The sequence below is a fragment of the Alligator mississippiensis genome, chromosome 6, assembly GCF_030867095.1.
Source record: "Alligator mississippiensis isolate rAllMis1 chromosome 6, rAllMis1, whole genome shotgun sequence".
In the NCBI taxonomy this organism is placed as follows: domain Eukaryota; kingdom Metazoa; phylum Chordata; order Crocodylia; family Alligatoridae; genus Alligator; species Alligator mississippiensis.
This window is the reverse complement of record NC_081829.1, coordinates 71,386,568-71,399,973: the sequence shown is the minus strand read 5'-3', so window position 1 is coordinate 71,399,973 and position 13,406 is coordinate 71,386,568. Positions and strand designations below refer to the sequence as shown.

At 40.8% G+C, this 13,406-nt stretch overlaps 1 protein-coding gene across 7 annotated transcripts in view; it reads left to right on the top strand.

Annotated features, from left to right (window-relative positions):
• The window catches only part of BLNK (B cell linker), a 174,302-nt gene extending 163,000 nt beyond the window's left edge, over window positions 1-11,302 (top strand). For all 7 annotated transcript variants that reach the window (XM_019484203.1, XM_019484202.1, XM_019484200.1 and 4 more), the window contains 4 exons: window positions 2,391-2,470; window positions 7,628-7,711; window positions 8,811-8,966; window positions 10,535-11,302. In XM_019484203.1, coding sequence (XP_019339748.1) covers window positions 2,391-2,470; window positions 7,628-7,711; window positions 8,811-8,966; window positions 10,535-10,654 — 440 coding nt within the window. In that variant the 3' untranslated portion in view covers window positions 10,655-11,302. The remainder of the gene's footprint in view (window positions 1-2,390; window positions 2,471-7,627; window positions 7,712-8,810; window positions 8,967-10,534) is intronic.
• Window positions 11,303-13,406: the final 2,104 nt, after the last annotated feature.

The window sequence follows — 13,406 nt, the reverse complement described above, 5'->3', positions numbered from 1 at the left end:
GGGAAGAACTGGGGGCTCCTGTAGCTCAGGGTCTGCTAGGCCCACTAGCAGCTCCCCCCACCCCCAGCTGCAGGAGACAGACATATAGACTCCAGAAGAAAAAAAAAAAAAAAAAAGGATTGGACCCCTTACTGCATTAGTGTTGGAAAGCCCTAAATTGAAACAGTGGATTTTCTATCATTGCAATTAAAAACCCACCATTTCAATTTAGGGAACTAAACCCCTGTCATGTGGACAAGAGACCCAGAAGACCAAGGGTCTTCAGATAAGAAAAGGCTGCTGCAAAGAGGAATGTAATGAATTGTTCTCCATGTCCACTGATGATTGCACAAGGAGTAATGGGATTAAATGCAACAAGGGAGGTTTAGGTTAAGCAATAGTGGGGAAAATATCTAACTGTAGGGATATAGGTAAGAACTAAAATAGATTATCTCAGAAACTGGCAGAAGCTCTATCACTGGAGAATGGATTTATAAAACATCACTGAGCAAGGATTCAGGTACAGTTTCTCTTGTCATGGAGTAGAGAATTGGATAATAGGACCTTTTAAGGCTTCGTTGTCTACAATTCAGTGCTCTCCTTTGGTGCGTGCATAATGTATTTTATCCCATTTTCCATTTGCCCCTCTGCCTTCAAAACAAATGATGAAGGAAAGATTAATTAAACCTTACCTGCTATCAAAGTCAAACAAATGGGTCTGTAAATTCCCAGGTCACATTTTTTTCCTCTTAACCATTGTTATATATGGAAATCACATTTGCTGTTCTCCCGTCAAAAAGTACCACTCTCAATTTGATAGGATTATAAAAAGGTATTTTCTCTGCAATTTCATATACCAATTTTTTCAGAATGCTGGGATGTAGGAATTTTTTTCTATCCTTGCACTCTTTATTTATACGGCTAATGATTTTCATTGCTATTGATTTTAATATCCTGGGCAAAACCTGATTCACTTTGACTTTTGACAGTTCTCATGTTAAGCCTACTTTCTGAAATCTAAAGGGTAGCTTTCTTTGCTTATCAGTCCCATTTCTCATTCACTATAAGCTTTATATCAGTAGTTTTAGAGATGGTATTCATTCAGTGGATTCTAGAGACCTTTCCTATGAAAGTTCTTTCCCTTGCTTGTTATATAAATCCAGAGATGGAATTTCAGAATACAAAATTAAGATTCCTTCATATTTAGCTCCTTGAGCACTTCAGTCCAGTAGACTTCACAGCCATTTTAAAACTGAAAATCTTAAATTGCAGATCTATTTTTGTTTATATTTTCATTTAATTAAAACTGAATCAACTCATGATTCCTTGACTCAAGGTTATTTTTTTTTTTTATAACCACCTCTTCTACAATGTCCTCACTACTTCCTGAAACCAAGCCTAAAAAGCATAACTCCTTGTTGGTCCAGTGACTATTTGGTGAAGAATTTTCAACTGTTGCATGCAGGAAAAATTCTTCTCTATCATTATTAGGCAGCATTCTGTCTGCTATCTGCATGTAGGAAATAGTCTCCATAATAGTACATTTTTCTGGTATCATTTTTCTCTCTGTTGTTATTAAAGTGATCCCCATGCACACCCAAATCTGACCCACGAGTCTCTAGCAGATCCCTAGCTGTAAGAGAGGTTCTACTATCCTACCCCAGTAAAAGAGGTTCTACTATCCTATCCCAAAAATGATTTTGACCCAAACCAGTTCGATTAATTTACAGTTAACCATATAATTAGCATACAAAGCTACCACTGCTTTTACCTTTTCTGGCAATGCATACCCTCCAGTCTATGTGAATCAGTCAAGATTGCTACTTCATTGTGTATCTGTTAGCCCTATGTCAAGTTTCACATTCTGTAACAGTAGTTCTACTTCAACCACTTCATTGGCCAGGGTCCTTGTATTTGTGTACAGGCATTTTAGTTGTTTCTCATTTCCAATTTCTGACTTCTAGTTCTAATTAAATGAGGTCCAAGCCTTTCACTTACAGCTTCACCTACCTATTGGTCTCAAGTTTTAGTTCTTTGTCCTTGCTAGCCATTTTCCTAACCTATGGTTTCCTTTTAGCCATTACTATGAGTCTGTTCACCTGATTTTATTTATCCTATGCATCAAGCCAAGTGTAAAGAACCTAGCAGTTTGTTCCAATCGTTCCTCCCCCATGTCTTAGTTGAAAATTTTAAATCAGCTATGCCAGGCTCTAAGTCCCAAAAGATTACAATACCAGATACTAGGAGTCCACCTATTGAAAATAGCCCTCTTTCCATTAATGCCTAACGGCCAGACATCCCAAAGCCTTCTAAAACCTGGACACAGTTATTATTTCTTCCAAGCCTACCCACAACAAAATAATAGTAAATTACCTTGAAAGCTTAAACATGTCATTACTCGTCTTTCCCAGAAGTACCAGACACTGGAAGTCGCATTGTGGGTACACCTCCACGCAGCAGCCTTTCAGCTGGTTTGAATACCGCAGACCAGGTAAGAAGTTAGCTAAAAGGTAATACAATACATGGAAATGCATGTCTTAACAGGTGTTGCAAAAGGAATTTTCTAGTCCTTTATCTCACCCCACCCACTGTCTAAAAAGCATAGTCTGGGGCTTAGGGTATTGGTGTTTCATTTCATCCCTAATTGTAGTCACTGGCCTGATCTATGGTGAATTTTTTGTCATGTTATAGACCACCTAAATGCATAGTTCAACTAAAAAATGGTTACAGCGCACCACGACAGTATCTCAACACTTAGGCTGTAGAATAATGCTTAGATAGGATTAAAGTGAACTTAGTTGTGGCTAGTAGGACTCTACTAGTTTTCTCACTCAATGTAAACAGTAACTCAAAAACATCAGAACCAAACTGAGTCTCAGATCCTCCCAACTCCCCAGTTCACTTCACATAAAATAATTCTATACCAAATAAACAGGGTTATAACAAGGCAGCCAGGTCCTTTAAGGGAAGCAGACAGCCCTGGAGTGTGTTTAGCTCTGGGTGTTTAGTTGGCACCTAAAGCCAACTAAACAGAAGTCCAAGTGGAGAAAGAGCAGTTTCTGAGCATGGAGCAGACAAACCCAGCAAACCCTGGCTCTAGGAAAGGTAAAAGCTGCAGGGCCCTCTCCTGATGCTCAAAGAAAACCTAAAGGTTTGCTTTACATATGTATTTGTTTGGACTAAGGACCATTGTTTAGTGTTACAAGGACTGGCTGAGAGGCTCCAAAGGGAGCAAAGCCAGATAGCGAGGCTGCAGATTCCCAAGCCCACTTATGGACTGTTGTTTGGATCAGTGGTTCTCAACTTTTGGTACCTTACGTACCCCCTCCTGATCGATGCGGCAAAAGCGAAACCGGAAGTCCCACCACAGCACTTCTGGTTTTGCCACTGTGAGCCGAGTCCCACTTTTTCCTCACAGACCACGGCCCAGGGCAAACCAGCCTGCTAAGGGCCTCCCTCCCTGTCCCTGGCACACTGGTGCTGGGGAGTGAAAGCCCCAGTGCACCGGGAGGGATGGCAGCCGGAACTTCTGGCCCGAACAGGCAAAGACATCTCCAACTCGCTGGGCTCGTGGGGGGGGGGGCAACCAAACTCAAAATGTGGCACCCACATACCCCCTGTTCATGTCTCACGTACTCCCAGGGGTACGCATACAACAGGTTGAGAAACACTGGTTTGGATGGTCTGAAGGACTCCTAAGGGGACAAAAACCTGCCCACAGAAGGCATGCCCACCTGCTTACAAATGTATGTCTTGATGTTCTACTTCACTTTGTCCTTGCTGCAAAGAGCTACAAGGAACATGCAACTGCCCTTTAATTTTTCTATCTGACAGCTTTCTTGTGCTGCTAACTAGATTCTCTGAAAGTATGTACCAGCTTATCAATGCAATCCATCTGCAGCTCTTGCATCAGCAGATACGTACTCAGAAATCCCAGAATGCACTAGCACAAAAACAGAGGCTTACTTGTGAGACATACTAGGTAGCAATGTTCCAACCTGGTTGGAGAATGGTCCTGCCAATTATTACAACACAGAAGCCCGGTGGAATGCACAAAGCAGAATCTTGATCATAAAACATAACTCTCCTTAAGGCACATTTGTTTGTCTGAGTGGGAGATGGGGAGGGCGGAGGAAGGTTTGGGGTTTTGTGTTTTGTTGGGGTTTTTGTTTTTTGGGGGATTTGTTTTATTTGGGGGGGGGGGGTCGTATTAGCAGAGATGGAACCTAAGAAATATCAAGTTAGTTTTGTAGTTAGTTGGAAGACTTTGTTATAACATTAAGGCTTTGAATAATCTAAGACAATACAACTACTTTTATTCCAAAATCTCTCTTGATGATGGGGGAACATAAACTGCAAGGAGCAGTACTTATTAGCCTAGTAGTCGTGCACATACAAGATAAATATAGTTCTACTGAGTGCAAAACAAAGCCTCCATTATGCAAAGCCGGTAACACTAAATGTTCTAAAGGCTGACATGACAACGATAATACAGCAGTGAGGAACACAAAGAACCTGCAGTTTTGGAATAATTTTAACAGTTTATCACATTGGATATTTATTATGTCTTTTTTATATAAATAATCCAGCAGATGCTAGAGTAAACAGCTTGTAGCAAATATAATTGTTATTGGCAAAACAAGAAACGGAATAAAATATCTCCATTTCACCGGAGGGAAAAAAAAAAAGCGTTACTTTCTAAGTCAGAGAGTATTATTATTCCCCCAAAATAATAATGTTCTCTGATACTGCTGTTTGCTGCAGCACACCTCAAGATACATATTCTCATAGATTTTTAGGGTTTACATCAGCAAAGACCTTCATTTTGCCAGCTGTGAACTGTGAGCCAACAAAATAAGGTCTCCACTCGTATAGGTTATTCCTGACAGTGTGCGACTGGAAGCAGTAAAGTTCCAGTGGGAAGCTGATCCTGTATTTTGATATGCATTGGTTCCTACACTAAAAACTCATTACAGTAATATCTGAGCCACTCTACCCCATTCTATTTATCATCATAACTCCACACACACTGTTCCGTGCTTGAAGGCCTCTGGGATTATTACATAGAAGAAAAGAGTGGGTTATTTATAAAGCTTTTGTTAAACAATTACCTTAACATATAAAGCTAAAATGACATCTCATACTCCTCACAAAAGCATGTTATCCACATAAAACATATAGGTGAAAAGGCTAAAATACAAAAAATCTTGTAAAATATGTATTAGCTATCCTGAGAATAAGGTATATGAACAACATCTGAAATGACTGATTTGCAGTTCTGAACCTTCTGTGGGAGCTGGAGCTCGTCAGCCCTTTCTTACAAAATGATGGTAACCTCTTTTATATGGTTTGACCACTCATCAAGGATGTGGGAAATTGGGGTTCTAGCCTCTTTATTTCTGCCTTGAGGAGGGTTCAAATCATATCTTCCCCTTCACAAGGGAATGTGCTTACTATTAGATTGTACTGTGCAGCAAAGCAAATCACTGCCAATCCCTCCTATTGAAATGTTTCTATTTTATGCACTGCCCAGCCAGTAACTATGCATGCTCCATAGCTGTGTGGATGTATACTTATCTACAGTACATGGATAACAGAGTCAAAACCTACGGCATTTTGACATTTATGTGCATGTGGCTGGAAAACTGCTGTTTGGGTGCATAAAGGGTAATAGAATTCTGCCCTAAAACTCTTCGTAGATCTAGTCCTAATCAGCTCAAGCCTCACTGGCAATTAATAGAACACAGGCTACTAAGCAACCAAGTTATTTCTGAAAATGGAATTTAAGTATTATTGAAAATTTTACACTTTTTTGTACAGAATATTTTATCATTTAAGTGAAAACACTCTACCCTTCTAAATTGGCTTTCATCTTTGGTTTCAAAGCATCTCAGATATTAAACAATCTTCACAACAGCTCAGGAGTAAGAAAAGCATCTATAATAATTATAGGCTTTTTCTTTCTGTCCGGAGCACTCTGATTGGTTGTCTCAGCAGCCAATCACAATGCTTACTGAAACAACCAGAGTGCTCCAGACAGACAGAATAAGCCTGTTATTATAGAAGATCCTGAGGCATTTCAAGCGATATGCAGCGAAGTCAGAGCTAGAATGAAGCACCAGGACACCCCCCCCACCCCCCACCATGGAGTGGGCAGGCTCTGCCGGGAGGGGGGAGGGGAACGACACAAAAAAAAAAAAAAAAATACAGTGAGGGGCCTGATCCTTCCCACCCCCTCCCCCTCCCAAGCTTGCCCACCTCTCCCGCTGCCAGGGGGCAACCTGACAGGTGCCCTGGTGCTTCTTTCCATGGTGGTGGCCCCTAGGACCACCCAGGCAGCATGTCAGCAAGCGGGTGCTGCCCAGGGGTCACCACTCTCACAGAGGGAAGCACTGGGGTCCCCTGCAGCTCAAGGCCTGTGTGACCTGCTAGCAGCTCACTTCCCGGCCATGGGAGATGCAGGCAGGCTCTGGGAGGGAAGGGGGGGGGGGGAAATAAACTCGGGCCCCTTGCCATTCCCCTAGAAGAGCCTACCCACGCAAGCTGATGTCGGATCGTGCAGCCCCTGAGCTGCAGGATGGCCTGGTGCTTCCCTCTGCAGCGACAGTGCCCCCCAGGCAGGTGCTAGTTGCGCAGGTACAGCCCCAGCTCACAGGCTGCACCCGACAGATCCAATGGCGACTAGGACCACCTGGGAATGGGTTGGTTGCCCAGGGAAAGTGGCAGGAGGGCAGCTGGGTGTGCTGACAGCCAGCTAGGGCAGTGGGGATGGTGCAGAGGGCACTGGAAACCCGCCAAGCCCGAGCTTCCCTGAGCATGCCCTGGCTTCTAGCACCCTGTGTCTTTTCTGGATAGGGCCCGTGTACATGTGAGGAATATCACTGTAATTTGTTACATAGCAAACTAAAATACATGAGATGTGTTTTAGTTTGCTACATAAAAATTTAAATTGAAATACACTGCCAAACATGTTTACTGCTACAAAATGTAATCATAACATGCTGCCAAATGTGTACACTTATGCAATTAAACCACTAAAAGGGGCAAATCTCCTCACATGTACAAGAGCCCTCTTATTCTGACTATGAGCAAGTTAGGTCAGATTTTTGAAAAAATATGTATTTATATTCCTAAGTCTGTGTTTACACATGGACAGCTTTAATGTAGCCTTTTTGAGGGTGAGAAATTTTGATTCCGTTAAAGTAGTAGGTCAAAGGATAACTAAAAATCCTGTATTAAATAAATACTTTTGCACTTAAATTATTAATGGAAAAAACTTTCAACTCTTTCATACTCCTTCCACATCTTCCACTGGAATAGCCTTCTGCTTTAAAAAAATCATTTTCTCAACATGGAAACCTCTCCTTTAGGGATTTCCACCCCCATAACCATTCACTACTAATCCACTTAAATTGTTTTGAACATGCTCGCTATTTTTTGCACTGCATCTGTCCATTTAAGATATAAGCTCCTGGCAGATGCTTGTTTTACCTATCTGTTATTTTTAAGTGCTCAGTGTACCAGTGGGTCATTGTTTATTCCCCATTTGCAGCTTGTATATTACAACAAAATCCAGTGCTGAAACCATCATTGCATTTTGCTCTGTCTTATCAAAGAAAGCCAGTGCTTCTCTCTCTTTCTCTTACAGGATGCTGGTGTTCATAGTAAAACATGGTATGCTGCTGACTGTGATCGCAAAACTGCAGAAGATGCATTATACAGATCAAATAAGGTAAAGCAAATTGTTCACATTCACAGTCTCATTCTTTTAGGGACAATTTAGAAATACAGAATGAGGAACACACTAGAAGTATTCCAAGAAAGGTTGGGCTACACGCTGAACAAGTTAGAAGACTCCCTGCAGGATTCTAATTTGGCTGAAGTAAGCTCTAAACTCTTTGGATACTGCCCCTTGATAGGACCTTCCTGTTCTGCTTCTCTAAAGCCAATCAAAGCAGTACCTATGCTATTCAGAGTCTGATATAAGGTAAAAATACTGTAGAAAACGAGAGAGAGAAGAGATCTGCTAGTTCATGTCCATCCCTGATGGGTGCACGCAGTAATGCACAGCTGCTAATTAAGCTCCATGTCACAGATCAGCTAACACTGCCTACTGTCTCATATGAAAGTGCTAGTATCAATAGGAACTGGTGCTACCACATTTGGAGCACATGCGCACACATACCACCACCAGAGTATTTAGAAATCAGTATTTTAGATACTACCTCAGCTTCCTGTTTGAGATCATATCTACCTACACTGAAAGTTCTGTCTAGTGCCATAGGGAGCATCAAATATAAAGGCAAAACCTGGACTACCAGGCAGATTCCCAAGGTTGGAAAGGACTTGTTTCCACCAGGCAGGAGAAGGGACTGAACACAGGGGTAATTTTTAGAGTAGGATGTTGCTGCATAGGAAGCATATCCTGACACTAGCACTCAGCTTTTCTTTGCTACTTCTACAAAGCTGCAGCAAATATTTCATTCTCTCAGGTTTTCACTCCTTTCTTGCCTTTTCACTACTGTTAGTAGCTTGTAAAGCCTTCACTTAAAATGGCCTCTGCACAGGCTGCTGCATGCTCATTTTCTTCCTGTCTCTGTGGGTGAAAGAGCACATGCAGCAGCAGTGACAGAGGCTTTTGAGACAACAGTGAAGCCTGCTAAATAACATCTGCATAAGTTTAGTTGAGACAAAGGAACCTTTTCCCCCACCATCATTTTTTTTTCCATTGGTTATATTAAATAATGATACAAATTCAGTGACACCAAAGTAGCAAGCTACTACAATTTTTTTTTAAACTATTAAAATTACTGCATTGTTTCTTATTTTAGGATGGATCTTTTCTAATAAGGAAGAGCTCTGGACAAGACTCAAAGCAACCATATACACTAGTTGTGTTTTATAACAAGAGAGTTTATAATATTCCTGTGCGATTTATTGAATCAACAAAACAATATGCACTGGGCAGAGAAAAAAATGGTGAGGAGGTGAGTGATTTTTCTTGTTTCAACTTTTTGCCCATGTAGATAAAGATTAAAGTACGTATTTTAAATTACACTGTGAAGAGTGTAAGTCTTGATGCCTGAAAATAGAAAATATACCCATAAAACAATAGATGTATCCCTTATACTGGAAAATTAATACAACATTTGTACTTTAAATCCAGATTGAATTCTAATTTATTACAGATTGTAAGAAGCCTTTAAATACACGTTTGGACAGTCATCACCAGGATCAGAGCTGTAGTTTAGTCGAAACTCTCGAACCTCTCTCAGGAACTACTCCTCTCCACCCTTCCTCTGAAGCTCACGCTACATTAACAAAGAGCAGCCATAAAAGAAGGGTAGAGAAATATAGTTAGAATTATTCGCTCACTCTCTCTGCCTAGTACCTACCAAAAAAGGAAGGATGCAGACTGTTAAAACTCTTCCAGTTTTAATGTTATACCACTTGCATAATTCAGCTATTTTGAAAGCTGCGTGGAGACTGGGAACCCAAATACTGATTTTAAAAAAAAAAAAAAGCTTTTTCATAGGTTAGGATGGCCTTTGAGGGATCTTGACTTAGCTTTACCTGAACCTAGTCAAGCTGCCTCTCAGGTGATGGGTCTGAAGCCAGAGAACATATGATGGTCTACAGATACATCAGTTAAAGGCACATCAAGAAATTCAAGGAGAGAGAGCCACCTCTGCAGGAGGCCTGAGCCAAGAGGAAAAGGTAGTAGGACCCTGTATGACTGTTTTTACATGGAGAAATAAGCCCACTTCTAAAGAAAGGGTTTCCTGATGTTTGGAGCTTTCCAAACCTGAAGGTTTCCTGATGTTTGGAGCTTTCTTTGACAGCTGGACTGGTAGCTAATAGGTTTATTGCTAATTGCTCATAAGCCAATAGTTTTCCAGATCACCTAGAAAAATTTGAGAGAAGATACTCAGGCTAGGATCCTCCAAATCCTTTTCATAAGATTAGCTGTAGGAGTACAGTTTCATTATTGCTGTAAATGTGTCACCAGAAACAAACCATTATGGGTACTGATATTTTCTCTGTTCTACTAGCTTTACCAAGCTATACTGGAATTCTGTGCTAAAGGAAGCCAAGAATGTTGTAGACACAGCATGCTTAAGTTTTGGAATAGTAGAACCACCATTTGGTAACACTCTTGGGGCATACAGAGACAGATATATCAAGTGCTTCAAATTCTGTTTTTGTTTTTTATTTAAGAGCACTTTGTAGTGCTTCAATAGCATATAGATATACAACTGCTTCCTAGCTAAAGCATTATTGTGAAGTGTTTCAGGGCAATCTGTTTCATCCAGGAGCACTTTTGATATAATTTGAACTGATTTGTAATGTCCAGTCAATTTGAATAGCACTTTCAAGTTGTTTTTAAAGCACTATATTAGGTCTATCCATTCCCCTCAGAGGAGCCCATGGTTCTCTATCATTGCATATACTGAAACTGGTAGAAAGGAAAGAAAAAGAAAATGGTCTTTGCAATTGCCAGTGTTAGCCACATAGTATAAATTACTTCTAATGGATTTCTCTTTTCTCAATCCAGCGCTTTGACAGTGTTGCTGAAATAATAGAAAATCATCAGCGCACATCCCTTGTTCTAATTGACAGCCAAAACAACACAAAAGATTCCACCAAACTGAGACATATTGTACGAGTTTCATAATCACAACGAACTGTGGCAAAAGTTAAACTTAATTTTTCTTCAACTTTTTCAAAGTTTCCGGATGAACTGTGAAAGCAAACCATGCCATCCAGAGATACTAATCACTAGAATGGTCTTTGAAAGTATCCACTTAGCAATAAAAAATGCTGTGCATAAGGACTACAAGCCCATGCTGTTTTATCAAAATATCTAAGAGTTGTTTTTAATAATTACCTAAACAAGGTACAAACTATTTCTTTGTGGTGTCATCATTTAATGTGGTCATTCCAAATTAATGTCAATAAAAGATACATACCACAGAATGACTGTCATTCCTGTTTAAGGGATTTATTTCCTGGAGAATATACGCACTTTGCAAGTGAAGAAAAAAAATGTACCCACCTGTGGCATATATCTATTCAATACATTTAAAGAATTTACTGCTTTCAATAAAGTAACTTCCTTGCAAAATCCATAGCTCTTGACATTAGAATGGCGATACCTAGGCAATGGACCTTGTATGCAGATAGGATTTTCCTTCATGTGATCATCTCCAGTAAAAATATCTAGGGTTTGGGTTTTTTTTAAATTTGTATTGTTTTCAACTCTTTGTGAGATTTTATGGTTGTATTTTAATAGGTAAATAAAACATTTCAAAATTCTAAAGCATGTAATGTCTAATAGTATTATTGGTTGACATTTAGTTCCAGCTGTACTTCATTACATCTCTTGAGTTTTGGTATAAATATTACCTTTGTATAAGCAATTTCACAAACTCTTCTGTTAAGATGCACAAATTCTAGTGCCAAGATTACTAACATATACTTTTCTCACATCTGTATTTATGTTGTTCTGCAATGTATATTTTTTACTTAAGTTTTGTCAAATTCCTTTGTCTGAAAATTGTTACACATCATTTCATAATGCTTAAGGTCAGAAGGGACCTAAACAGATCATCAGGTCCGACCCCCAGATAGCAAGAGCTGAACAATGCCAGATTCCTTCATTGCTAAACATTACTTAAATGTAACTTAATTACAACTGTCACTGTTCATAGTTCACAGTGTTCATAATTCATCCCTTTCCAGAGGTGGAAAGGGATCTTGGAGTCCTAGTGGACTCCAAGATGAACATGAGTCGGCAGTGTGACGAAGCCATCAGAAAAGCCAATGGCACTTTATCGTGCATCAGCAGATGCATGATGAATAGGTCCAAGGAGGTGATACTTCCCCTCTATCGGGCGCTGGTCAAACCGCAGTTGGAGTACTGCGTGCAATTCTGGGCGCCACACTTCAAGAAGGATGCGGATAACCATACGAGTGGCCCTTCTCTGGACCCTCTCCAGGTTAAGGGCCTGCAGACCAAGCCCTATGAGGACAGACTAGAGAAACTGGACCTTTTCAGTCTCCGCAAGAGAAGGTTGAGAGGCGACCTTGTGGCTGCCTATAAGTTCATCACGGGGGCACAGAAGGGAATTGGTGAGGATTTATTCATCAAGGCACCCCCGGGGGTTACAAGAAACAATGGCCACAAGCTAGCAGAGAGCAGATTTAGATTGGACATTAGGAAACACTTCTTCACAGTTCGAGTGGCCAGGGTCTGGAACGGGCTCCCAAGGGAGGTGGTGCTCTCCCCTACCCTGGGGGTCTTCAAAAGGCGGTTGGATGAGTATCTAGCTGGGGTCATCTAGACCCAGCACTCTTTCCTGCTTATGCAGGGGGTCGGACTCAATGATCTATTGAGGTCCCTTCCGACCCTAACATCTATGAATCTATAGCCCCAAAACCTTGATAAATAAATCCAATGGAGTTGTAAGCAACAACAAAAAAGTGTAAACAAATTAGAGCAATGCCATTAGAAAGATGTGTTTCTTTGGCATACACGTTACACAAATTTTATTTCCCTTCCACTTAAGTAGAGTGCGTGTTAAGTAGCTCAAAGGGAGTAAGATTGCCAGAGCTGACTCACTGCTGAACTAGGTAGCACTCCCAAGAATTTACACTAGGGTACTGGGAATCATAAGCAACTTGGATTCCAGATTCTGCAATTATAGGGATACATGAGCCTGGGCCCAAATGGTTATGTTTGGGAAAATGATATGCAAACAAGCACAGTCTTGTAACAGGAACTGTAAGGCAATTTTAAATGGTAAAGAGCATTACTAGCAATGGCTATAATGCTGTTTTATAAGGTCTGTCCTCTTTTCAGCAGTGGGTCTGAGCCAATCAACCACCATCCAATTCATTTCATGTCATTCTGGAAAAAAGAGCTAAGTGTGGAAAAAGCCTTGAAAGAGAAGCCTGCTACAAATCTTTCAAGCAATAAAAAGGTGGCCGAATAAGTCAGCCAGTATAAGCATAGACCTAAAATAGACTCCCGACAGACATTACACTTAAAAGTGTGATTAGCCAGTTAGTCACAACTTTAGTGACCTGACCACACATTTGATCCATTAATGACATGATAAAATAAGGAATAAACCACAAAGTCATTACACAAAAATGTGTAATAACTTTATGGCTGGTTCCTGTCACACCTTTAATTGAATGTGCCTGTACTCCCAGCCTCCAGAACAAACTGGAGCCTTTCAGGACTCCCATGTGTTCCAAAGGCTGGGAGCACCCTCCATTGATCAGGCCTCCCAGCCAGGAGAGCACAGGGAGACAAGCTTGCTACTTACCAGTACAAGAGGAGCCTGGGATCCTGATCCTAGGCTCCCCCCACAACGTTGCGATAGGATCTGATGCTCAATCCCGCCAACTGCGCCTCCTCC